General features: G+C 35.9%; 1 protein-coding gene across 10 annotated transcripts in view; it reads left to right on the forward strand.

Annotated features, from left to right (window-relative positions):
* Nucleotides 1-25,153, forward strand: part of HEPH (hephaestin) — an 83,539-nt gene that overhangs the window by 44,372 nt on the left and 14,014 nt on the right. For 9 of the 10 annotated variants that reach the window (XM_066248780.1, XM_066248782.1, XM_066248779.1 and 6 more), the window contains 6 exons: nt 3,916-4,022; nt 5,017-5,242; nt 7,697-7,836; nt 9,112-9,274; nt 20,043-20,087; nt 22,967-23,883. In XM_066248780.1, coding sequence (XP_066104877.1) covers nt 3,916-4,022; nt 5,017-5,242; nt 7,697-7,836; nt 9,112-9,274; nt 20,043-20,087; nt 22,967-23,199 — 914 coding nt within the window. In that variant the 3' untranslated portion in view covers nt 23,200-23,883. Of the gene's footprint in view, nt 1-3,915; nt 4,023-5,016; nt 5,243-7,696; nt 7,837-9,111; nt 9,275-20,042; nt 20,088-22,966; nt 23,884-25,153 lie in introns of those variants that run through there. The other variant, XM_066248789.1, reaches the window with a different exon arrangement.

Consider the following 25,153-nt stretch of genomic DNA (forward strand, 5'->3'; position numbering starts at 1 on the left):
TTTTCCTTACTTTCTCTTTCTGACAGTTCCTTGTTGGTATATAAAAATGCCTCTGATTTCTGAGTATTAATTTTATATCCTGCCACCTTGCTGAATTCATTTATCAGGTCTAGTAGTTTTTCGACTGTGACTTTAGGGTTTCTATAAACAATATCATATCATCTGCAAATAATGATAGTTTTACTTCTTTTCCAATTTGGATACCTTTTATTTCTTGTTCTTGTCTGATTGCTGTGGCTAGGACTTCCAGAACTATATTGAATAAGAGGGGTGAAAGGGGGCACCCCTGCCTTGTTCCTGATCTTAAAGGGATTGCTTTTAATTTTTGCCCATTGAGTATGATGTTGGCTGTGAGTTTATCATACATGGCCTTTATTATGTTGAGGTATGTTCCCTGTACTCCCACTTTGCTGAGAGTTTTGATCATGAATGAGTGCTGGATTTTATCAAATGCTTTTTCTGCATCTACTGAAGTTATCATGTGGTTTCTCTCCTTCTTTTTGTTTATATGATGAATCATATTGATTGATTTGCAAATATTGTACCAACCTTTTCTCTCCAGAATAAATCCCACTTGATCATGATGTATGATTTTTTTCATATATTGCTGGATCCAGTTTGCAAATATTTTGTTGAGGATTTTAGCATCTTAACTCATCAGGAATATTGACCTATAGTTTTCTTTCTTTGTGTTGTCTTTGCCTGGTTTTGGAATCATAATTATACTCACCTCATAAAATGAGCTTGGAAGTCTTCCTTCCTCTTGAATTTTTTGAAATAGTTTGAGAAGGATAGGAGTTAGTTCCTCTTTGAATATTTGGTAGAATTCACTTATGAAGCCATCAGGCCCAGGACTTTTCTTTTTTGGGAGTTTTTTGATAACTGTTTCAGTCTCATATGGTGTAATCTGTCTACTTAGGTTTTCTGATACTTCCAGATTAATTTTTGGAAAATTATATGTTTCAAGAAGTTGTCCATTTCATCTAGGTTGCCTAGTTTTTTGGCCTACAGTTCTTTATAGTAATTTTTTTTACAATATTTTGTATTTCTTTTGTGTCAGTTGTTATTTCTCCACTCTCATTTCTAATTTTATTTATTTGAGTTTTCTCTCTTTTTTTCTTGGTGAGTCTAGTTAAATGTTCATTGATCTCATTTACCTTTTCAAAGAACCAGCTTCTGGTTTCATTGTTTTTCTGTATTGTTACTTTCCAGTGATTTTCAACCTTTTTGTTTCTCACGCACTCATAAACGAATTACTAAAAAAAAAGGGGCCCTGACCTCTTCTTCTTTAGTAACTAATTTATTTATGTCATGAGATGAAAATGGTTTATTTAGTCAGGGGCACTGACCTTAGTAATTAGTGTGTGTTTGTGCCATGAAAAAAAAAATGTTGAAAATCACTGCTTTTAGCCTGTATGTCATTTATTTCTGCTCTGATCTTTATTAATTCCTTTCGTCTGCTACCTCTGGGTTTTACTTGCTGTTCTTTTTTTAGTTCTTTTAGATGCCGGGTATATTTGTTTATTTGAGCTTTGTCTAGCTTCTTAAGGTATGCCTGTAATGCTATGAACTTCCCTTTCAGGACTGTTTTTGTTGTGTCCCATAAATTTTGAGTTGATGTATGCTCATTATCATTCGTTTCTAGGAATTTCTTAATTTCTTCTTTGATCTCATTGTTAACCTATTTGTTATTTAATAACATGCTATTTAGTTTCCAAGTGTTTGAGTATTTTTTCAGTCTTTCAGTTGGCTTTGTTTGATTTTGGTAAGTGTTTTAGTATGATTGGAACAGAATTAAATTTAATAATTTGGTAAATAGCTATTTTTTTTAAATTACTATCTTAGTCATTTTTAAGTGTACAGTTCAGTGGTATTAAATGCATACATATTATTTTGCAACCACCAAATTGTAACTCAATTTAAAACATGTATATATGTAGGTATTGAAATATGTGGTTATATAATGCTCATTCAAAACAGTGGCTTTTTATTGAGAGATAGAGATGTTGGCAGATTTTTGGGGAACAGAGTGTCACTGGCTCTTTGGTTAGAGACTGGAACTAGCTCCATTGGAATGTGTGGAACAGTAGTAGCTCTTCCTGGGGAAAAGAAAATTAACAGTGGTTATTTTTTTAGGAAAGTTGCTATTGATAGCTCCTTTTTTGTGACAAGGATATGGAAGTGCATCAATTCCTTTGGGGTAAGGGAGGCAAAGACTGCCATTGACTCCTTCTCAAGAAAATTCAGTGGTAGTGGTTTGCTCTAAAGATTTGGAGTGGTGACACTTCTTTGGGGGAACAAAATAGCAGTGGTTCTTTGTAGACATGAAGGAAGAACATCTGTGACTCCTTAGATGTAAAGGAATTTTAGTAGTGACTACTTAGGTAGGGTACATGGCAGTACATCCTTCAGGTAGAGCAGGCCAGTGGAGAATTCTTTTTGTTGGTAAAGGTGATAGGTGCTCCTTCTGGAGCAGGAAGAACAATTAAACATTTTTTTGTGGGTTGGGGTAGAGTGATGGTGGCTGCATTTTTTGGAGATGGCAGAGAGTCATGAACTACTGACATCTCAATCAGCTGGGCTCAACATCAAGAAAGACTTCCTGGTGGTAAGGGTGGCTGAAGTCCTCTTACTATCCTTTACCACACTATCAAGAGCTATTTTTGTGGGTATGTAATTTATTTCTTGTTTTATTGTTATTATGGGAAAAATAAACCTTAGGACTTACTAGTTAATCTTGTTAATGTCATTACTATAGTATCCCATTTGTATCAAATACTCAGAATGGGAAAATATATAAAAACATAAAGTAGATTAGTGGTTGCTCAAGGTTTGGGTGATTAGGTGGATTAGGGAAGGATGGCTAAAGAATGTAGGTTTTGGGGGTTTTTTTGAGATAATTTTTCTAAAAGTGATTGTGATTATTGTTACAAAATTCTGTGAATATTCTAAAGACCACTCAATTGTATACTTTAAGTAGTTGAGCTTCATGGTATACAAAAATTTTATCTTGGTAAATCTGTTATAAAAATTAATATGTAATCTATAAGATGATGGATTGGAGAGGGCAAGATTTGGAAACAAAGAAAAGTGTTGGGAAGTTTTTTATAACTTAGTTGAGAAAAACAAGGGTCTACATTAAGGCAAGGATATTTGGAGTTAGGAAGAGGAGAGTATAGGTATTAAATATATTGTAGAGTACAATCAATAAAATTTATCATTTGATTGGATTAATTGTGCATGAAGGTAGAGATACAAAGTTTTGAATTTTGGTAGTTAGGCTGGTTTTGATATTTTTACTAGACACTGGGAACACAGAATGAGTAACAGCATTCTTTTTTTTAAAAGACAGAGGTGTGTTCATTTATTACAGTTTTAATTTTTGATGTGCTGTCAGACAATCTTCAAAAGATGCCCAGGTAGGTCATTGAAAATGTCAGTTTGGAGCTTAATGGCAAGGGAACTCTGGATATGTATTTAAGAATCATCAATAAATAGGTAACAATTGACATCAGAATGGCAGATGAGACCGTCCATGGAGAGACTATGGACAAAGAGAAGGAAAGAACTGGAGACATAGCCTTAGGGAGACAGTTCCAGATAGGAGGTAGCAGCAGAAAAAGAAAAAAGCAGAGCCAGCAAAAGGAAAACATTATAAGCTGAGAGAAAAATAGCAGAGCTGCCTTACAAGATGATTAGACCTGGGCCTTTAAGGACAGGGTTAGTAGGAGAGAAGCTGAGATTATTCCAGGAAGAAGAGCAAAGTCAAACAAAATTTAAAAAAATCAGTATGAAAATGATAGAGAATAATCCTTAAGGCCTTGGGTCTCACTGAGCATAGTCTTTTTGGAAGATTAGGGAGTTGGGAGAAATTTCTGAGCTAGTACAACTAGAGATCTATATTACCTTTCCTAGGTGAGGTTCTAACTTACAAATGGAACATCCCAGAAAGATCTGGCCCTGGACCCAATGATTCTTCTTGTGTGCCCTGGATTTATTATTCTGCAGTAAATCCCATCAAGGTAAATACAATGTTAGTTTCTTAGAGGTAAGTCTCAAAATATGGGCAAACTAACTGGCAAAAGGAGGTATTAAATAAATGTAATAAAAAGTTTATTCCTGAAATATTAAAGCCCAGGGTTTAGGGGAGGGTATTTAAAGGCTTGGCTTATTTTAATAGACAGGAGGAAGAATTAAGGGAATAGGTAACACCACATGTTTTCTCTGAACATTTTATTCTTTGTTTCTTCCTTTTGGATCCTCTAAGCTCTCATTTAAAACTGTAGAATTGCTTGTCAAGAGACGAGTTTTATAATTTTAAATTTGGTTCTATCTTGCCTTTAGAGTGACTTTAGATAAGTCATTATGCTTCTGTGTCCTAATCTGCAAAATAGCTTTATCTATCTATATCTTACTGTGTTTTTGACATTTTACTTGGTGTTTGGATGATACAAATATTAAGATAAAGTTCCCATATTCAAAGAATATGATCTACCTAGGAAGACAGATGAACATAAACTATAATGCTAGCTATATATATATTAGCAGCTCTTAAGCCCATATAATAGTTCTATATGAGTCCACGAGAGAGTGATTACTTCTTATTGGAAGAGAAGTTGTCTGACAAGGAAGCTGAAAAAGGTCTCACAATGAATGAAAGTTGCATATAATTTGAGTATTGAAAGATGAATAACAATATGCCTTAAGATAAGGGATATGGCAGAGAGGAGGACATTACAAAGAGACAGCATGAGAAATAGCCAAGGTTTTGATCTCTCAGATCAATGAATAGTCTATACTAGGTAAAACATAGGTTATATAGCACATCTTACTTGTATCCCAAGATAATTGTGAAGAAAATTCAGATAACATAGTGAAGATACTTATAAGTGTAAGGCATTATGATGAATTTCTGAGGGCAGGAAGGTTTGAATGTCAGCCTAGCTCCTTGTACAGCACTGCCACCCAGGAATAACATTATATTCTTAACCCTCTCCTCCTTCCTCCCATTATTAGGACATGTATAGTGGCTTGGTGGGACCCTTGGTCATCTGCAGAAAGGGCACGCTGGAGCCTCATGCAGGACGGAATGACATGGACCGAGAATTTGCCTTGTTATTCTTGATCTTTGATGAGAACCAATCTTGGTATCTGGATGAGAATGTGGCAACCTATGGGCCCCAGAAGCCAGGCCATGTTAACCTACAAGATGAAGCATTCTTGGAGAGTAATAAAATGCATGGTCTGTAGAAAATTTCCTACTTTTCTTCCTTAGAAGTCCCCATTAATTGTATAAATGTATCTGATAGACCCATTACTATCTAGGAAGCATAATTCCTAAATGGATGGGAAGGTAGGAAGTTGAATTTTTGACAAATTAGATAAAATATCTTCTACTATTTTATATTTACATACACAAAGCATATATGTAGTCTACATTATATCAGGTGCCCAGAAAGCAGAAAGCTGAGTTGTTAAATTTTATGTGGTGACACCAGCACACTTCAACATATTACAGAAAATAAGATGGGCATTTAAGACCCTCAGTGTATTTGGTGAGCTAGCTGCTGAGGTTTTCCTTGCTTCAAAATCCTGAATTTAGTCTCTAAATGTCTCTTATTTATTTACCACTCCAGATCTGTTATCTGATTATTCAATATAAACAGACAGAAAGCTTGTCTTTTAGTTTATTTTCATAAAAAACAGAACTTCAATTTACAGATGGATGAATCAGTGGAGAGAGACTCAGAGAGTAACATACTTAGTTTATATTACATACAAGGAAGGGTCTTTGATGCTTAAGTGGATTTTGGGGGGAAAATTCTGCATTCAAGCTTTCTTTTGTTCTAGAAATATGTGTGTCTCTTCAAAAAAAGAAAATTTCAAATAAGAGGGAGAACTTAAGTGCAGTGAAATGGATTAAGTAATTTTTCGCTATCCCTTCTAATGTAATATTTCTTTGATCTGAGCATAAGATGTAGCTTTGATAGTGACTGTGAAATTCAAAAGTAGTATTTCATTGTCACATGGATTCTAGTTATTTTTTCTTGATGGATATATGAACAATTCACATTGGAACAGATGCTTCATAAACTACAAAGTGAACTTCAACTCCTATAATATCAGAAAAGAAATTGCTCAGGACAAAAAAGGAGCAAACACAATTAGATCTTGCTAGTGCAGGGACTGAGCTAATGTTCATTTCTATCTGTTTGTTTATATGTCATTCATCCAAAGTATCCATGCATCAATCAATTTACCTATCTACCTATCAGATATTGGTTGAACACTTTTTGAGTGCTGGCATTGGAAATAAAAAGTTAAATAAAATTAGGGTCTGAGGGACAGTAGATAATATCCTTCCTTTATCTTTCAGATTCATGGACAGATTGAGAAAGAGAAAGTTGCTTGAGGTTAAATATGAGCTTACTGAGAAAGCTAATTGAAAAACTGAAATTAGTTCTTTGAATAAATGGGCATACTAATACTCCTCTTGTAATAGATAAGTTTTCTACCCTTTTGTTACCATAAATGGCCAACATTAGCCATCCTCTTTGTCAAAGGCAGAGTCTTTTCCACAATGGAATAATAAATCTGTTACACTCTTTTCTATGGTCAGAAAAATTAATGAGAGGAGATTCAGTAAAGGCCAAGTAGAGTAAGTGTAGTTCCTTTTCTCAAATTCAGTTTGGTGGTGGTAAAAACCCAAGATGGCTATGATTAATTTCTTTTATTATTTTCCCTCTTGAGGTGTAGAATGGCAATTATTTTCCCTCTCTGAGAACATGAGAAGTAGAGGAATGTGTCCTGGAAATAAGACTGGCAGTGTTAATTAACATGAAAATGAGTAATTTATTGTCTTTAGAATATAGGATGTAGCTTAGGAAGAAGAGATGAGGAGGCCCATCCATTAATGTAATTATTAATTCCAAAAATATGACAAGTATTTTAGAAAATATTGTAGGTTCAGATGTCTGCTGGGTGTTCTGAGGAATATAAGAGAACAATAGTGCTATAGTACTTTAATTCCCTGCTTACTAACAATTTAGAGTCTAGTTGGGGATATGAGCTTCTACAGATTAAAAGATAAGTAAATGAAGATGCAATTTCTGATGTATTTCAAAAAAGTGGAGTAGAAAGTACTGGAGACATTTAGAGATTAAAGGGATGTAGGTTTTTAAAGGTATTAAAAAGAGTTAATCAAAGAATTGTTCTTGAAGGAAGTGAAGGTTTAACTGGCTTTTGGATAAATGGATAAAAAGAGGGAGGGTTGTTGGGAGGGAAATAAAAAACGTAAGAAAGAACACAAAGAACATGCATATTGGATTCTATAAGTGATGGTGAATATATTATCTTAATTGTAATGTTTGTTGGATTATGGGAGATGAATTTGGGAAAATGTTTTGGAACTACATTTTGAAAAACATGTTGGCTGAGCTAAGGAACCATTGACTTGATCTTTTGAGCAGGAGCAAGGTATTATTTTAAGCAACAGAATTGCATGGTCATATTAAAGATTTAGAAGACCAGTCTTATAACACCAATGTGGAAGATAGATTAGAAGGGAACAAATGGAATAGATATGAAAGCAGTTAGGAGGCTGTTGCAGTTATCAGAGACGATAGGGACTAACCCTAGGGCAAAGGCAATGGAAAAATAAAAAATGAGAGGTATAAGACTTTGTATTCTTTTACAGCTATTAATGGAAAGCTCTATGCCAACCTCAAGGGTCTTACCATGTACCAAGGAGAACAAGTGGCCTGGTACATGCTAGCCATGGGCCAAACTATTGACCTGCACACTGTTCACTTCCATGCAGAGACCTTCCTCTATCGGGTGAGCAGGAAACAGGTTGAGTACCTCAGGGGTGATTAAAGGAGTGCTTTAACAACCATTGGAGCAGAAGGGAATAGAAAAGAATGAGATAATAATCAGTTAAAAGAAGAGAGGTCTTGTACATGGAACATTGACCTGGAAATTCTAGCTTGACAGTGAATCTTAGCATCACTTATTTCTAGGTCTTAGATTTCCACTCTGATATAGAAAAAAAAGTGGTTCATTTATACAGTAAAGGGATAGAACAAATCAATATAATTGGGTCTCAGTCAAGGACTTGTGACACAATGAAAAGTTATCCTAAGATCTACAAATTTCAGTGTTGTCTCAGAATCTCTGAAAGTACTTATCCATTATAAGAACTTCAATTCAGGAGCCAAATGGAAAAACATGTAGGTTTTGAAGAAGATTTGGGCTTAAGAAATAAGGAAGAGTTGGAGGCATTGATATAGATGCAAAGATCTCAAAGTGCTGAAAAAGGAGTTCATATGAAGGATAAACTAATTTGAGTTTCATTGTGAAAGAAAATATGTGGCTTCTTCCCAGAGGCCAACACTTAAGGCAAGTCCCCAAGATTTCAGCCTGCTGGAAAGTATAGAGATGCTAGATTTTAGCCTCCTACAGGTAGGTGCACTGTTTTTTGTTTTGGGCTACTTTAGGAATCTGTAGGAGGAGAGAGTATGCTCTATTGATTTAGTTTATGTGGTCAGGTTCATTAGGAAAATGGATAAGGTGGACTTTTTAAGCTGCTCTTTGGTTTATGAGTTTGAGTCCCATGTTCCTAATATGGACTTCTAAGCATTCTAGTTTTTATAACTTTTGAAGAGACCTTCTTTTTTTTGTGAGAGAGACAAAGGGATGGACATTTAGGGACAGACAGACAGGAAGGGAGGGAGACAAGAAGCATTGTTCTTTTTGTTGCGGCACCTCAGTTGTTCATTGATTGCTTTCTCATATGTGCCTTGACCAGAGAGCTATAGCAGAGCTAGTCACCCCTTGCTTAAGCCAATGACCTTGGGCTTCAAGCCAGTGACCTTTGGGCTCAAACCTGCAACCATGGAGTCATACCTATGATCCCATGCTCAACTCAGTGACCTCACACTGAAGCTGGTGAGCCCATGCTCAAGCCAGATAAGCTTGCGCTCAAGCCGGTGACCTTAGCATTTTGAATATGGGTCCTCTTTGTCCCAGTCCAGTGCTCTGTCCACTGCACCACCTCCTGATCAGGCTGAAGAGATGTTTATACCATTCACTTTCTCTCCACCCCCAATGCAGAATGGAGAGAACTACCGGGCAGACGTGGTGGATCTATTCCCTGGAACCTTTGAAGTTGTGGAGATGGTGGCCAGCAACCCTGGAACATGGCTGATGCACTGCCATGTTGCTGACCATGTCCATGCTGGCATGGAGACTCTATTTACTGTCTTGCCCCAAAAAGGTGAGGATAAAGTACCCACACTGTGCCATTTTCTAGAACTTATCTAGCCTATTGAAACTAAATAATCCTAAAAAGTCTCATATGTCCTTTTGATCCCAGAAGAAGCAGAACTTAAGACAGAGCAAGTCCCCTATGTTTTCTCTTAATATTTCTTATTCTTCATTTCCTCTTTGCTCTCTCTATTAATTTCTTCAACACCTGTTCAGCTCAAATCAATTGAAACAATCTAAAACTGCTTGGGTTGTACTCAGCGATGCTTAGTGCAGATTAATTTACTTTGAAATATATTTATTTTGTATATAAATTTATTATTTAGTATTTTTTCTCTTTTTTATTTTTTAATTTTTATTTAGAAAAATAACTTTAACAAGGTGACATTGATCAATAAGAGCACATAGGTTTCAGGTAAATATTTCAATAACATTTGGACTATTGATTATGTTGTGTACCCATTATCTAAAGTCAAATATTTTTCATCACGTATATTTGTCCCTCTTTTCCCTCTTTCCCCACCCTATTCTCATCCCCTCCTCGATGTTCTTTTTCCTCTGGTAAACACTTCATTTTTATCTATGTCCATGAGTTTCAGATTTGTACCCACCTATGTGTGAAATTATACAGTTCTTAGCTTTTTCTGATTTACTTATTTCACTCAGTATAATGTTCTCAAGGTCCATCCATGTCACTGTGTTTCTATATATACCACATTTTCTTTATACAATTCTCTATCGAGGGGCACTTTGGTGGTTTCCATGTATTGGCCATTGTGAATAATGCTGCGACAAACATGGGAGTGCATGTCTCTTTACCTACCAATGTTTTCAAGTTTTGGGGGTAGGTACTCAGTAGAAGGATTGCTGACTCATATGGTAATACTATTCTACTATTCTTAATTTTTCTGAGAAACCACCATACTTTCTTCCATAATGGTTGTACTAATTTGCATTCCCATCAGCAGTGAATGAGGTTTTTCTTTTCCTCCACAGTCTCTTCAACACAAGTTATTACCTGTCTTATGGATAATAGCCAGGCTAACAGGTATGAGGTGGTATCTCATTGTAGTTTTAATTTGCATTTCTCAAATAGCTAGTGAAGATGAGCATTCTTTTATGTATCTGTTGGCCATTTGTATGTCTTCTTGAGAGAAGTGTCTATTTATGTCCTCTCCCCATTTTTTATTGGATTATTTACTTGTTTGTTGCTAAGCTTTATGAGTTCTTTATATATTTTAGGTATTAAGCCTTTATTGGAGCTGTTGTTTGCAAATATCAATCTCCCATTTAGTTGGCTGCCTATTTGTTTTGAATTCAGTTTCCTTGTAATAAATACAGAAGCTCTTCAGTTTAATATGGCCTCACTCATTTATTTTTGCTTTTACTTCCCTTGCCTTTGGGTTTAAATTCATAAATTGTTCTCTATGGTCAAGGTCCATAAGCTTAGTACCTATATTTTCTTTTATGAAATATATTGTTTTGTATCTTAAATTTAGGTCTTTGATCCATCTTGAATTAGTTTTTGTGCAGGGGAACTAACTGTAGTCAAGTTTCATTGTTTTTGCATGTGGTTTTCTGATTTTCTAAGCACCACTTATTGAAGAGGCTTTCTTTTCTCCATAGTGTGTTTTTGGCTCCTTTGTCAAAGATGGTCTGTGTGTATATATATATATGTATATGTGGTTTTATTTCTGGGTTCTCGATTCACTTCCATTGGTCTGTATTTCTGTTTTTCTACCAATATTATAGTGTTTTGATTATCATGGCTCTGTAGTATAATTTGAAGTCATGTAATGTCATATCTCTGACTTCATTCTTTTTTCTCAGGATTGCTTTGGCTATTTGGGTATTTTTTATTTTATTTTTATTTTTGTATTTCTCCGAAGCTGGAAACGGGGAGGCAGTCAGACAGACTCCCGCATGCGCCCGACCGGGATCCACCCGGCACACCCACCAGGGGGCGATGCTCTGCCCATCAGGGGCGTCGCTCTGTCGCGACCAGAGCCACTCCAGCGCCTGGGGCAGAAGCCATAGAGCCATCTCCAGCGCCCGGGCCATCTTTTGTTCCAGTAGAGCCTTGGCTGCAGTAGGGGAAGAGAGAGACAGAGAGGAAGGAGAGGGGGAGGGGTGGAGAAGCAGATGGGCGCTTCCTAGCCAGGAATCGAACCCGAGACTTCCGCACGCCAGGCCAACGCTCTACCACTGAGCAAACCGGCCAGGGCCTATTTGGGTATTTTTATGCTTCCAAACAAACCTGGTAATTTTTTGTTCTACTTCTTTAAAAAATGACCTTGCAATTTTGATGAGGATTTCATTAAATAAGTAGATTTCTTTGGGTAATATGGTTATTTTAGCTATGTTGATTCTTCCAATCCTTGAACATGAAATATTTTTCCATTTCATTGTGTCTTTTTCTATTTTTTTAAATAATGTTTTGTAGTTTTCAGTACATAGGTCATTCACAGCCTTTGTTAAGTTTATTCTTAGACATATTACTTTTATGTTGTTGCAGTTGTAAAAGGAATTATTATTTTGAGTTCATTTTTTAATTTTTCATCATAGACATATAGGAAAGCAGTGGACTTTTGTATATCTATCTTGCATTGTGCGACTTTACTGTATTGATTCATTGTTTCTAATAGTTTTCAGTGGAGTTTTTGGAGTTCTCTATATACAGGATCATGTCAACTTCAAAAAGTGATACCTTTATTTCTTCTTTCCCAGAATGGATGCCTTTTTTCTCATGCTTCATCACTCTAAAACTTCCAGAACTATGTTGAATAAGAGTGGAGAGAGCGAGCAGCCTTGTCTTGTTCCTGATTTTAGAGGAAAAATCTTTAAATTTTTTTTTTACCATTTAGTATATTAAGAGATAGTTTGTCATATATGGTCTTTATTATGCTGAGGTATTTTCTTTCTATTCTGATTTCATTGAGTGTTTTAAACATAAAGGGATGTTGTATCTTATTGAATGCCTTTTCTGCATGTATTGATTGGATCACATGATTTTTGTTCTTTGTTTTGTTGATGTGGTGTATTACTTTGATCAATTTTTGTATGTTGAAACAGTTTGTGCTCCTGCAATGAATCCCAATTGATCATGATGTATTATTTTTTAAAATATTTTGTTGTATTTGCTTTGCTAGTATTTTGGTTAGGATTTTTGCATCTGTATTCACTAGAGATACTGTAGTTTTCTTCATTTGTGTTGTTCTTGCCAGGTTTTGATATGAAGGTTATGTTGACCTTATAAAATATGTCGAGGAGTATTGTTTCTTCTATTTTTTGAAAAATTTGAGAAGGTTCAGTACCAAATCTTTTTTGAATGTTTTGTAAAATGCACTAGTATAGCCATCTGGTCCTGGACTTTTGTTGTTGGGGAAGTTTTTCATAGCTGTTTCTATTTCCTCCCTGCTTATTGGTCTATTTAGGTTTTCTACTTCTTTGTAACTTAGTCTAGGAAGATTGTATAAATCTAGGAATTTATCCATTTCCTCTAGGTTGTCAAATTTGCTGGTATATAATTTTTTGTAGTATCCTATTATGATCTTATGTATATCTATGATGCATGTGGTAATTTCTCATCTTACATTTTGGATTTTGTTTATATGAGCTCTTCTTCTTTTTTCCTTTGTGAATCTAGTCATTGGTTTGTTGATTTTATTGATCTTTTCAAAGAAACAGCTTTTTGTTGTATTAATTTTTGCTATAGCTTTTTTATTCTCTATTTCATTTAGTTCTGTTCTAATTTTTTACTATTTCCTTTCTTCTGCTCACTTTAGGTTGCCTTTGTTCTTCTTTTACTAGTTCCTTAAGGAATAATGTTGGATTGTTTACTTGGGATTTCTCTTGTTTTTTGATATATCCTGTAATGATATAAACTTCCCTCTTTTTACTGCTTTCCTTGCATCTCAGAAATTTTGAAATGTCTTGTTGTCATTGATTTGTATATAACTTTTGATCTCTGCTTTTATTTATTCTTTGACTCAGTCATTTTTTAAAAGTATGTTGTTAAATTTACACATTTTTGTGTTGTTTTTACTTCCTGTTTACAGTTGAATTCTAATTTCAAAGCCTTATGATCAGAAAATATGCTTGTATGTATAATTTCAGTCTTCCTGAATTTGATGTTAGTTTTGTGGCCCAACATATGGTCTATCCTTAAGAATGTTTCATTCACACTGAAGAGGAATGTATAATCTAATATTTAGAGATGAAATGTTCTATATATGTCTAGTGTGTTCATTTGTTCCAGAGTGTCATTTAAGGCCAATATTTGTTACTTGACTTTCTGTTTGGATGATCTATCTAAAGCCATCAATGGTGTGTTAAAGTCTCCAAGTATGATTTTGTTTTTGTCTGCTTCTATTTTCAGCTTGGTTATTAAATGAATTATTTATTTTGGTGCTCCCTGGTTCAGTGCATATGTAATAAGAAGCGTTATGTCTTCTTGATACAATATCCCCTATATCATTATGAAATGTTGATCTTTGTCCCTGGTTACCTTTGTTGTCTTGAAATCAGCATTGTCAGATATTAGTATGGCTACACCTGCTTTTTTGGATACTATTTGCTTGGCAAGTCATATTTCAAACTTTTGCTTTTAGTCTATCTTTGTCTTTAAAGCTTAGATGTGTTTCTTGAAGGCAGTGTATGGTTGGGTTTTGCTTTTTGATCCAATCTGCTACTCTGTGCCTCTATATTGGTAAGTTCAGTCCATTTATATTTAAGATAATTATTGACATTTGAGGATTTCCTAGAACCATTTTATGGTTTGTTTTATGGTAGTTCTGTGTCTTATTTGGTTCTTCTTCTTTTTGTTTCAGTCAGTTGTTTTTGTTTGGTGATATTTCATACTTCTTTTCACTGTTTCTTCTTTTTTTAAATTGTCTGTTTCAATAGTGGCTTTTTCATGGGTGGTTACCTTTATGATATTAGGAGAAAAATGTTCATATGAGAACCTTTATCTCATATGATATGAGATATGAGAATCCTTTATCTCATGATTGCTTCAGCACTCTATCCTCCTTAGCTACTTCAGATATTTATCTTCTCCCCTTTTATGTTTTTGTTGTCACAGATTATTCTTGTTTTTATTGTGACCTTGTTGGAGCTTTTACTTGTAATTTTGATTTGTTTCATTCTTTGTATCTGGTAGAATAATCTCCTTGAGTATTTCTGGGTGTGGGGCTTTTCTGGTGATAAATTTTCTCAGCTTCTGTATGTCTGTAAGTTTTTATTTCTGCTTCATATTTGAAGTGTAACTTTGATGGATATACTATCTTGGCTGATAATTCCTCTTTTTCAGTACTTTGAATGTTTGGGTCCACTGTCTTCTGGCTTGTAGAGTTTCTGCTGAGAAGTCTGATGATAACCTAATGGGCTTTCCTTTATATGTTATGTTCTATTTCATAGCTTCCTTGAGGATTCTTTCTTTGTCATTGATTTTTGACAATTTTATTACAATGTGCCTTGGAGTACATCTGTTTTGGTTGTGGTAACTTGGCATTCTGTTTGCTTTTTGGATTTGAGACCCTAACTCTTTCTATAGGTTTGGGAAATTCTCATCAATTATTAGTTTGAATAGGCTCTCTATTCTTTTTTCCTTCTCTTCTTCTTCTGATATACCCATTATTCTTATATTGCCCTTTTAATGGAGTCAAGCAATTCTTGTAGAGCTCTCTCAGTATTTTTAATTTGTGAGTCTCTCTCCTCTTTTCTATGTAACATCTCTAGTTGCTTGTCTTTGATGTCACTGATTCTTCCCTCTATCAGGCTTGTACTGTTAGCTAAACTTTGCTACCTTAGTCTTCAATTCATGTATTGAATTCTTCATCTCTGTTTTTAAAGTTTCAATCTCCTTTGAGAGATATTAATTTTGTTCATTTATTTGTTTTCTGAGCTCATTCAGTTGCCTGTTGTCCTCTTGCATCTTGTTGACTGTTTTTAGAACTTCAATTTTGAATTCTTTATCATTTAACTGCAAAGTTCCCATGTGATTGAGATTTTTTCTGAAGATTTTTAATTTTTTTTCCTGAACTACATCTCTGTCTAGTGTACCTATAGTATTTAAATTCTTTCTTGATGGCATTTGAGAGTGGTATTGTTATAAACCCTCACACACAAAAACCCCCACTAAAAATGAAAAATTAAAATAAAAAATACAAAAAATGTAAAAAATTTAATAATATGACAAGAAGAAAAACCACAGAAAATAAAGATGGAAAGCAAACAAAAAATCAAAAAGAAAACACACAAAAAATAAGAATAAAATATAAAAAATCAGATACCATGGAATTAAAAAGAGAGAAAAGAAAATTAAGAAGAAAAAGAAGAAGAAAAAAGGAAAAAAGGGGGAAAAGTGAAAAATAAATTTTGGTTTTGAGAGGTTTCTTCCAGTAGGTGTTACTATATTACAACTTTTAGCTATGTGGAGTTTCTGGGCTTTCCTCCACTGAGATGTTGCTGTTGCAATGGTGTAGGCAGGGCCTCAGTCAGGTTGGTGGGTAGGGCATGTTGTGAGGGCTTTATGGCTTCAACCTTATGGCTTTGGCTTTATGGCTTCAGCTTTCTGGTTTCCAACTTCAGCAATAGTGATCTTAGGATTCTGGGTTCTTCTTCCCACTTATCAGCAGATCTGGGGACTTGATGTGGAGCACCTCTGTTTTTCAGGGGAGATAGTGGCTCTGAGAGTTAGCAGTAGGGTTTGTCTCTGCCACTCTCCATACCACAAGATGAGTGGTGGGATCTGGGTGATTTGAGGCTGCATTTTATCTTTCTCTGTCTCTGTTGAGTATTGGCTACAGACAGACAGTGGGAACACTGGTCGTGACCATGTGCTCTGACTGCTTTGGTTTATCTCCCCATTGTGCTCCTTGATCTCACTACTCCTCTTTGCAGAAGGAGACCCAGTCACTTTAAGTTTTCCTCTCCATACCCTTCAGACAAAATCCAAAAAGCCTGAACTTCCCTCCTCCCCATAGTTCAGCAGAGAAAAAAAATCCAGTCACTCCAAGTTTGTCTCCTCTCTTCTCCAAAGTCCACTGTAAATACATTTTATCTTCTGCTTCCCCTTTTCAATGCCTCCTACCTTTAGTCCATTTGGTGCGTGGATCTTTCAAGTGCACCTGTGAGCTGTGTATAGTACTGTAGTTCAATTTGTTGCAATTTCAAGAGAAGAGTTCAGGAGTATCTCTCATTCTGCCATTACTCTGATCTCATCCTCTATTTAATGTTAATTAGAATTATTATTTCAAAGAATTTTCTAATGAACCTAGTTTATAAAATAAAATTTTAATAATCACCTCTTAATTTATGTTCTTTGTGGTGATTGTGAAAGGCAATTCTTTCTCTTCAAGAAGAGCTTTGTCTAAGGGTGTAAAAAAATAATGGCTTTTGATTATAGCTTGTCTTAGATAGATTTGCTCCCAAGAGTAAAAAAGGTGTTTTTTCCCCTATAATTATTTTTAATATGGAGAGAGAATACCTGGGGTAGTTTCTTTATCAATAAATTTTTTTTCATCACCATGAATGTAGAAAGTTAGGCTGTGCTGGATGTTATGCCTTTGGGTCATTAGTAGGTTAAATGTCTTACTATTTAAGTCTTTTGACCTGAATCCAGTCTTCAGCATTATGTCTCTTCAAAGGGGCCATGTAAAACTCCTGGGGCCTATAAAATTCCCAGAAATATTTATTTTGTGAGGATATGGAGATTATTATGCTAGTGAAATAAGGTAGTCAGAGAAAGACAAGTATCACATGATTTCACTTATATGTGGAATCTAATGAGAAAAATAAACTAATAAAATAGAAACAGACTCACAGATACAGAGAACAGACTACTGTCGGGGCACAGGTTGGGGGATTGGTGCAAAAGTGAAAAGATTAAGCAAAGAAAAAACTTATAAACAAACAAAAGTGTTGAGATTGCAGGAGGGAATAGTGAGTAGGGGTAAGCGGAAGTGGTAGAGTGCAAATAGATGGCAATGGAAGAAGACTTGAATTCTTCTATTTATAATTTTATTTTTTTTTAATGGGGCGACATCAATAAATCAGGTTACATATATTCAAAGATCAACAAGTCCAGGTTATCTTGTCTTTCAATTATGTTGCATACCCATCACCCAAAGTCAGATTGTCCTCTGTCACCTTCTATCTAGTTTTCTTTGTGCCCCTCCCCCTCCCCCTTTCCCTCTCCCTTTCCCTCCTCCCCCCGTAACCACCACACTCTTATCAATGTCTCTTAGTTTCACTTTTATGTCCCACCTATGTATGGAATAATGCAGTTCCTGTTTTTTTCTGATTTACTTATTTCACTTCGTATAATGTTATCAAGATCCCACCATTTTGCTGTAAATGATCCGATGTCATCATTTCTTATGGCTGAGTAGTATTCCATAGTGTATATGTGCCACATCTTCTTTATCCAGTCGTCTATTGACGGGCTTTTTGGTTGTTTCCATGTCCTGGCCACTGTGAACAATGCTGCAATGAACATGGGGCTGCATGTGTCTTTACGTATCAATGTTTCTGAGTTTTTGGGGTATATACCCAGTAGAGGGATTGCTGGGTCATAAGGTAGTTCTATTTTCAGTTTTTTGAGGAACCACCATACTTTCTTCCATAATGGTTGTACTACTTTACATTCCCACCAACAGTGTATGAGGGTTCCTTTTTCTCCACAGCCTCTCCAACATTTGCTATTACCTGTCTTGTTAATAATAGCTAATCTAACAGGTGTGAGGTGGTATCTCATTGCAGTTTTAATTTGCATTTCTCTAATAACTAAAGAAGGTGAGCATCTTTTCATATATCTGTTGGCCATTTGTACTTCCTCCTGGGAGAAGTGTCTGTTCATTTGACTTCTTCTATTGATGTTGAACACAACATGCAATATATAAATGATATGTTGTAGAATTGTGGACCTGAAATCTGTATAATAGTATTAACCAATGTAAGCCTAATAAATTAATTAAAAATAAAAAAATAAGATATCATTCCACACCAATTAGAATAATTAAAATAAAAGTGACCAAAATATGAAAAAAAATTGTCATACAGTTTTAAAAAATGATGGTTTTGAGATAGATATTCTGGGATTACCAGTCATTGGCACTCTGTCAGCAGGAATAGAAAGTGAAAGAAAGTCTTCAGCATTTAAATGACTTAGCAAACCAGAGTAGGGATTATAATTCTGCTATTTACCCCCAAGAGATGGAAAAATAATTGTACATTATGATTTCCTGTATGTTTAAAAGCTTTTTTTTTAAATATGGTAACCCACAATGGCTTCCACTACTACTCTAGTATTATTTCCCACCACCCAGATAAGCACACAATTTTTTGTTGTGTTCTGTCAGCCCTTAGGACCAAAATCAAGTACTGACTTGATGTGTCATCAAAATGTTATAGATCTAAGATAACAGGTTGTCTCCATGTGTAATATGACTCATCCCAAATATGGACCACCTAATAGATAAGAAACTATCTCAATTCATATAATGGGTGAAATTCCATGAGCAATGTAGCTCAGCTCTCTCTATGAAAACAAACCAGCTTGTAAATCTTACCTATTTGCCTTTTTTGTTTATTTGTTTATATCCTATTATGGCCAAATTTGGCATTACTCCAACCACATATGAGTTAAAAGGCATACAGAAGTAAGAGTTGAAGACAGATGGGGAAGAAAGACTTTACTGTTGGAAAAAGATTCCTGGTGAAGAAGCAAGATATGAAAACCAGAGCTAAAATGAAAGATTAGACTGAAGTAAGGTCACTGTTTCAACTAAAAAAATGAGAGACAACAAAAAATAAAAAGATGCATGTGTAAATTTGAGTGAGCGGCTTTACAGAAAGGTAGACTATTTCTCTTTATGGTCTCTTTTTCATCTGTGATGGAGGAGACAGAGTCATCTTCTTAGAATAAAGGATAACTTGTCCAGTAAGAGGCTTGAGGAGAGTAGCCAAATGTTTGAAATAATCACTCTGGGAAATGGGAAATAAAAGTTTACTCTGAGTAATGGAAAATTAATTAATTGTTATCAGGCAGCATTGAGGGCTTAGTTAAAATTGGACACAAACCATAAAAGTAGTTATTAGAATTAAAGTAGATGTGAAAAAGTTGGAGTTAAGAGATACAGAAATGGTGAGGCTTAGGTATTGTATGATGAGTCTACACTGATTGTGGGAACTGAGGAAGAGGAAGATTGAACCAGTTATCAAAGCTTCATGAATAAAAACAACTGCTAGGTAACAGTGCCAAGAAATGGTTGTGATTTTTCTAACCAAATAATAAGGCCCTAAAAAATAGACCTTTACAAAAAGCAGAGGAATAATAATCTCACATCACTACCAGAAGATATAAAGGAAAAATGGCACTTAGACAAAAGCTCAACCTCATTAATTCAAGCAGAGGAAGAAGTATTCTGAGAAGAGGTCGACTATGTATGGATGTAGGGGCTTCCTGAAGGTAAAGTAGAAATGGTGACAAAGAGAGCAATAATAGGGATAGAAGAAGTGCTAATAAATATATGAATAATGTAAAAGAATGGCTTACCCTTTGGACTCCTAAGCTTATGTTCTTGCTAAAATTTTGTGTCACTACTCAAAATCAAATTTATATACCAATATTGACTTTGGCCATGAGATAGTTAATTCCAGGTACCTTTGTTTTTTATTACTATATCCAGATTCATCAAGGCAGTGCCAACCTCCCACAGTTAACCTGTGAATAGGTAGAATAATATGAATAATCTCTTATCTTTTTTTCTCTCTAGAGTACTTAAGCATTATCACCACCATCACCAACAAGATTGGAAAAGGTAAGAAGAGTGATGTATGGACTCGGTAGTTATACAGTGTACGTTTGTGGGGAGTTATGGAGTCTCTAAATTAGTGGTCCCCAACCTTTTTTAGGCCATGGACTGGTTTAATGTCAGAAAATATTTTCACAGACAGGCCTTTAGGGTGGGACGGATAAATGTATCACGTGACCGTAACAAGCATCGAGAGTGAGTCTTAGATGGATGTAACAGACGGAATCTGGTCATTTTTTAAAAACAAAACATTGTTCAGGCTTAAATATAAATAAAATGGAAATAATGTAAGTAATTTATTCTTTCTCTGCGGACCAGTACCAAATGACCCACGGACCGCTATCGGTCTGCGGCCTGGGGGTTGGGGACCACTACTCTAAATTATGGGATTCACACAATTGAAAGATGAACCAAAATACTAGCAGAAAGCATTCTGAGATTTCTACAAGACTTCCAAAACCAGGAATCCCAAGTTCAGCTTCCCTTTCAGTAGGTTTATTCTTTCTGGCCCCATCCACAACCTCCTGAGTTGAAGGCTGATCTTAGTCTCCCAGCTAACGTGTAAATGGCAAGAAGATTCAAAGTCTTGCCATGTTGAGTATAAAAAAGCTATACCACAGATATGAATTCCTAAAGAGACAGTGTGACACTAGAACAAATAGTCTGTACCAGGTATTTTTTTCTTGCATCTGTGGAATACCAAATTATTGACTCTTTAGAACCAGCCATTACTTCCTTTCAAGAAAATACAGATTCTTGCTCTATCTAGCCTGGGTCCAAGTAGTATTTTCATTTTCTATCTCTTTGTATCTAAACAAAGATTAAGGAAGATCCAAAACATTATGAGTGCTAAAAGGAACATTAGAGATGATCAGTGTAGCCTGGAAGTTTATCTGCTGTGTTTGGAAAATTCCTAGTGACCTGCCTATATATCTTATAAACTGATAGCCAGGGAACTAGGGTATATACTGGATGGGTTATGAAGAGGTATTATGAAGATGAGAGAGTGAAGCATGACACATTCATTTGCATGTACTTTCATTCAGTTACAAAGTCATTGAACAGGTTCTGAGTGTCAGGAACATCAAAAAAGTAAGATATGGCCTGACCAGGTGGTAACACCATGGATAGAGCATCGGACTGGGACATGGAGGACCTGGATTTGAAGCCCCGAGGCTGCCAGCTTGAGTGTGGGCTCATTTGGCTTGAGCATAGGCTCACCAGCTTGAGCACAGGGATGCTGGTTTGAACCCAAAGGTCACTAGGTCGAAGCCCAAGTTCGCTGGCTTGAGCTCAAGGTTGCTGGCTTGAGTGAGGGCTCATTCAATATGCTGGAGCCCCCTGATCAAGACACGTATAAGAAAGCAATCAATGAAAAACTAAGGTGCTACAACGAAGAATTGATATTTCTCATCTCTTTCCTTTCCTGTCTTTCTGTCCTTACCTGCCCTTCTCTTTGTCTCTCTGTCTCTGTCTCTCTTACAAAAAAAATATGTAAGATATAGATACTGATTTTCAATAAGTTTGTATCTAAAAATGGAATGAGACAGAGAAATAATAATTGCAATGTTAGATGATATATGATGTAAGAAAAAGGCAAACAGTAATAACAGCTATCAGTTTTGGCACATTTGCTGTATTCCAGGTGCTATGCTAAATATTTATAAATAATAACTCACCTAAAACTCACAATAAATCTCTGAGTTTAGTATGGTTATTCTCTTCTTTTTCAGAAAGAGGTGACTGAAGTGCAGAAATGAGGTAGAATTAGGTTATTTGGTCCAAGCAAGTAAATTGTGAGAGAGCAAACCATACAAGATACTTTGAGAACACAGAAGAAAAGAGTTTTTAAGTGTCCAGCTGAATAGATGAAAGCTTCACAGATACCTGTAACATTTAAACTGGGGGCAGAAAGATAGGACGAAGAAAGGGTGTTCAGTTAAAAGTAGCATCAGGAGAAAGTCTTAGAGACCTGAGAAAAGACCACCTATTATGGAGAACAAAAGAATGAGTTAATGTAGTTGAAGAGTACTAGGAAAGTAGTAGGTCAGAGCCTGATTGTGAGAGCTGGAACGCCTGACTTGAGTCTGAGCTTCACTCCATAAGTTAATTGGAAAACATAAAAGTTTGCATGCCAAGAACTCAGACAATTAAATATTTCACTTGAAAATAACAATGTGACATTCAATGCTTTCACGACTCAGAGATGAGAGACCAGAGAGAATAGTGGCAGGTTGTTCTCATGGTCCAATGGTCAAAGTGAACATTGATAATCTAGATCATTGAGTCAAACTTTATCCCCTGGAATTTCTACTATTTGCTTTTAATTCTATCCTCTGAAACTATGCAAACCAATCCAAATCTTTGTTTAAAGTTTTTTTTATTGTTTTTAGAGAGAAGTGAGAAAGAGAGGTGGTGGGGGGAGTGGGAAGCATCCACTCATAGTAGTTGCTTTTTGTATGTGCCTTGACTGGGCAATCCTGAGGTTTTGAACTGGAGACCTCAACATTCCAGGTTGATGCTTTATCCATTGTGCCACCACAGTCAGCCCTTTTTAAAAAGGTTTTTTCCCCGCCACATCATAGGTCTTGATATATTTTCAAGAAATATATCAAGGCTCTTAGGCTCTTTCTATTCTGAGCCTTAGCTTTTTCCATATGGGGATTGTGGTCTCAATGATTTTTAAGTACTTTCTTAGTTGTGATCTTATCATTTCAAGGCACTGTAAACTCAGATTCTTTTTTCATCAGCTAATATTTTGAGAGATAAGAACAGTTCCTCTGTTGTATTTGGATGGAATTGTTTCTTTTTTTCCAAGAGTTGCAAGTGTCTCTTTGAGGTACACTCTAGCTCAGGGTGCCCGTTTTCCTTCTGTTCGATTTCAGCAACCATCTCCAGGGACTTTAAAGAAGACAATGTGAGGATGCTGGGCATGCAGATACCTGTAAAGGATATCGAGATACTGACTTCTGTCTTAATTGCCACGAGTGTCATTCTCCTGCTCATTGCTCTGATTCTTGGTGGTGTGGTGTGGTATCAACATCGTCAAAAGAAGTTACGACGCAACAGGAGATCGATCTTGGATGACAGCTTTAAACTTTTGTCCCTCAAGAACTAACAGCTGAATCTTGGAATTGCACATCTGGAATGCTCTCTCAGTAGGCCAAGGACTAACAGCTGTCCCTACTGTCAAAGGGGCATGGGTAATAGACAGGCAAAAGAGGGAATCAAACTTTTCTGGGTATTTTTTAAATTATTTATTTACATAGAAATGCTATACTTTCACTTATTCTTTAAGTGTCTTTACTCTATAGAGAATCAGGGCTTCGGTCAGTCTCTTATTATGTATCATGAATTTCAACATCTAGATTATATCACTCACTGACACTTGGAAAATCTGGAAATTTCTAAAAACTGATCTTTCTCTTAAAGTACATATCAAGAGTGAAACACATTAGATAGGTGTCTATTACTTTCTAGTAACTAGAAAATTCATTTTGAAACAATGTTAACTGAACTGTGAAGATAACCTCTAAACTAAAGTCTAAGCACATGAATATGATGGAGGACTGGATGGGGTGAGATTTGAAGATCCAAATTGTATTCTGATTCTCCTTGAAAGGGAATTACTTTGGAAAAGTGGGTAGATAGTGGTTGCCATGAGCACCTTTAACTTCTGAACCTAGAAGCTTCTCAGAAATTCAGTACTCCAAAAATCTGGTACAATCACACTGAAGGAAATTGTGTATTCTCCATATTTTAAGCAGAATTTGCTGTACATTAAAGTTCTTGTTAACTGGGAGAGTGAACTTGATGACTTTGGTAGCTCCTCTGGCTTCTGGAAAGTTGTTACTGTGATTGAAACAAAGAACAGTCTGTGGTAGGTAGAAAAATGGGTATAGAATGGATCAGTTTATTTTTTGTGGAGCTTGCAAGCTTGTGTTTTGGGAATGAAAAGGCTGTCCCAAAGGAATTCTCAAAGTCAGAATGTCAGCTATGGTCTTGAGGCCCATATATGCCAAAAAATCTTTTAAATACTAAGAAAACTTGCTAGAAGAGACTGACCTGTGGTGGCACAGTGGATAAATTGTCAACCTGGAATGCTGAGGTTGCCGGTTCAAAACCCTGCACTTGTCTGGTCAAGGCATATATGGGAGATGATGCTTCCTGCTCCTTCCCCCTTTCTCTCTCTCTCCCTTTCTCTCTCTCTCTCTAAAATTAATAAATTAAAAAAAAACAAAAGAAAAGTTGCTAGAAGAAAACAAAGAGCTGAATCATGGCTCAAACCTGTCCACTGGGCAAGGAAAGGTGAACACAGGTCTCATGGACTTTTTGGTAGTTGGGGGTATATGAGGTCTACTTGCAATTTGGGGAGCCTCTTTAAAACACAGAACATTCCCTTTGGCAACTTAAAGCAATATTTTTTTGTCACTTGCAAGTTCAAACCTATTTGAAACTGTGGTAAGAGAGTACACACAGGAAAGGAGGGATGGCATAAGATGTCCAACCATACTACAGTATTCATAATAAAATTTTACATTTCAAGTGGAGAACAGAAGAGGCCTCAGGGTCAGTGAAGATGATATGTGAAAAACAGTGCTTTACATTTTATAAAAAAATCTAACATCTGATTGAATTTGACTTATTTGAGTTCAATAAGTGTGCTATTTTGTTTTACATTTGAGTAAACAAAAGATTAAGGAGAGTAAGTGATTTTACCTAAGAACATTCAGCTAGAAGTTGACAGAGAGCCTGACCAGGTGGTGGCACAGTGGATGGAACATTGGACTGGGATATGAAGGTTTGAAAACCTGGAGATTTGAAACCCTTAGGTTTCCGGCTTGAGCGCAGGCTCATCCCACTTGAGTGGGCATTCACCAGCTTGAGCGTGAGGGTTGCCAGCTTGAGCACAGGAACATAACACCATGGTCACTGGTTTGAGCTCAAGATTGCTGACTTGAGCAAGAGGTCACACGCTCTGCTATAGCCCCTCAGTCAAGGCACGTATGAGAAAGCAGTCAGTGAACAACTAAGAAGACTAAGGAGCTGCAACAAAGAACTGATGCTTCTCA

This window comes from Saccopteryx bilineata, chromosome X (assembly GCF_036850765.1).
Source record: "Saccopteryx bilineata isolate mSacBil1 chromosome X, mSacBil1_pri_phased_curated, whole genome shotgun sequence".
In the NCBI taxonomy this organism is placed as follows: domain Eukaryota; kingdom Metazoa; phylum Chordata; class Mammalia; order Chiroptera; family Emballonuridae; genus Saccopteryx; species Saccopteryx bilineata.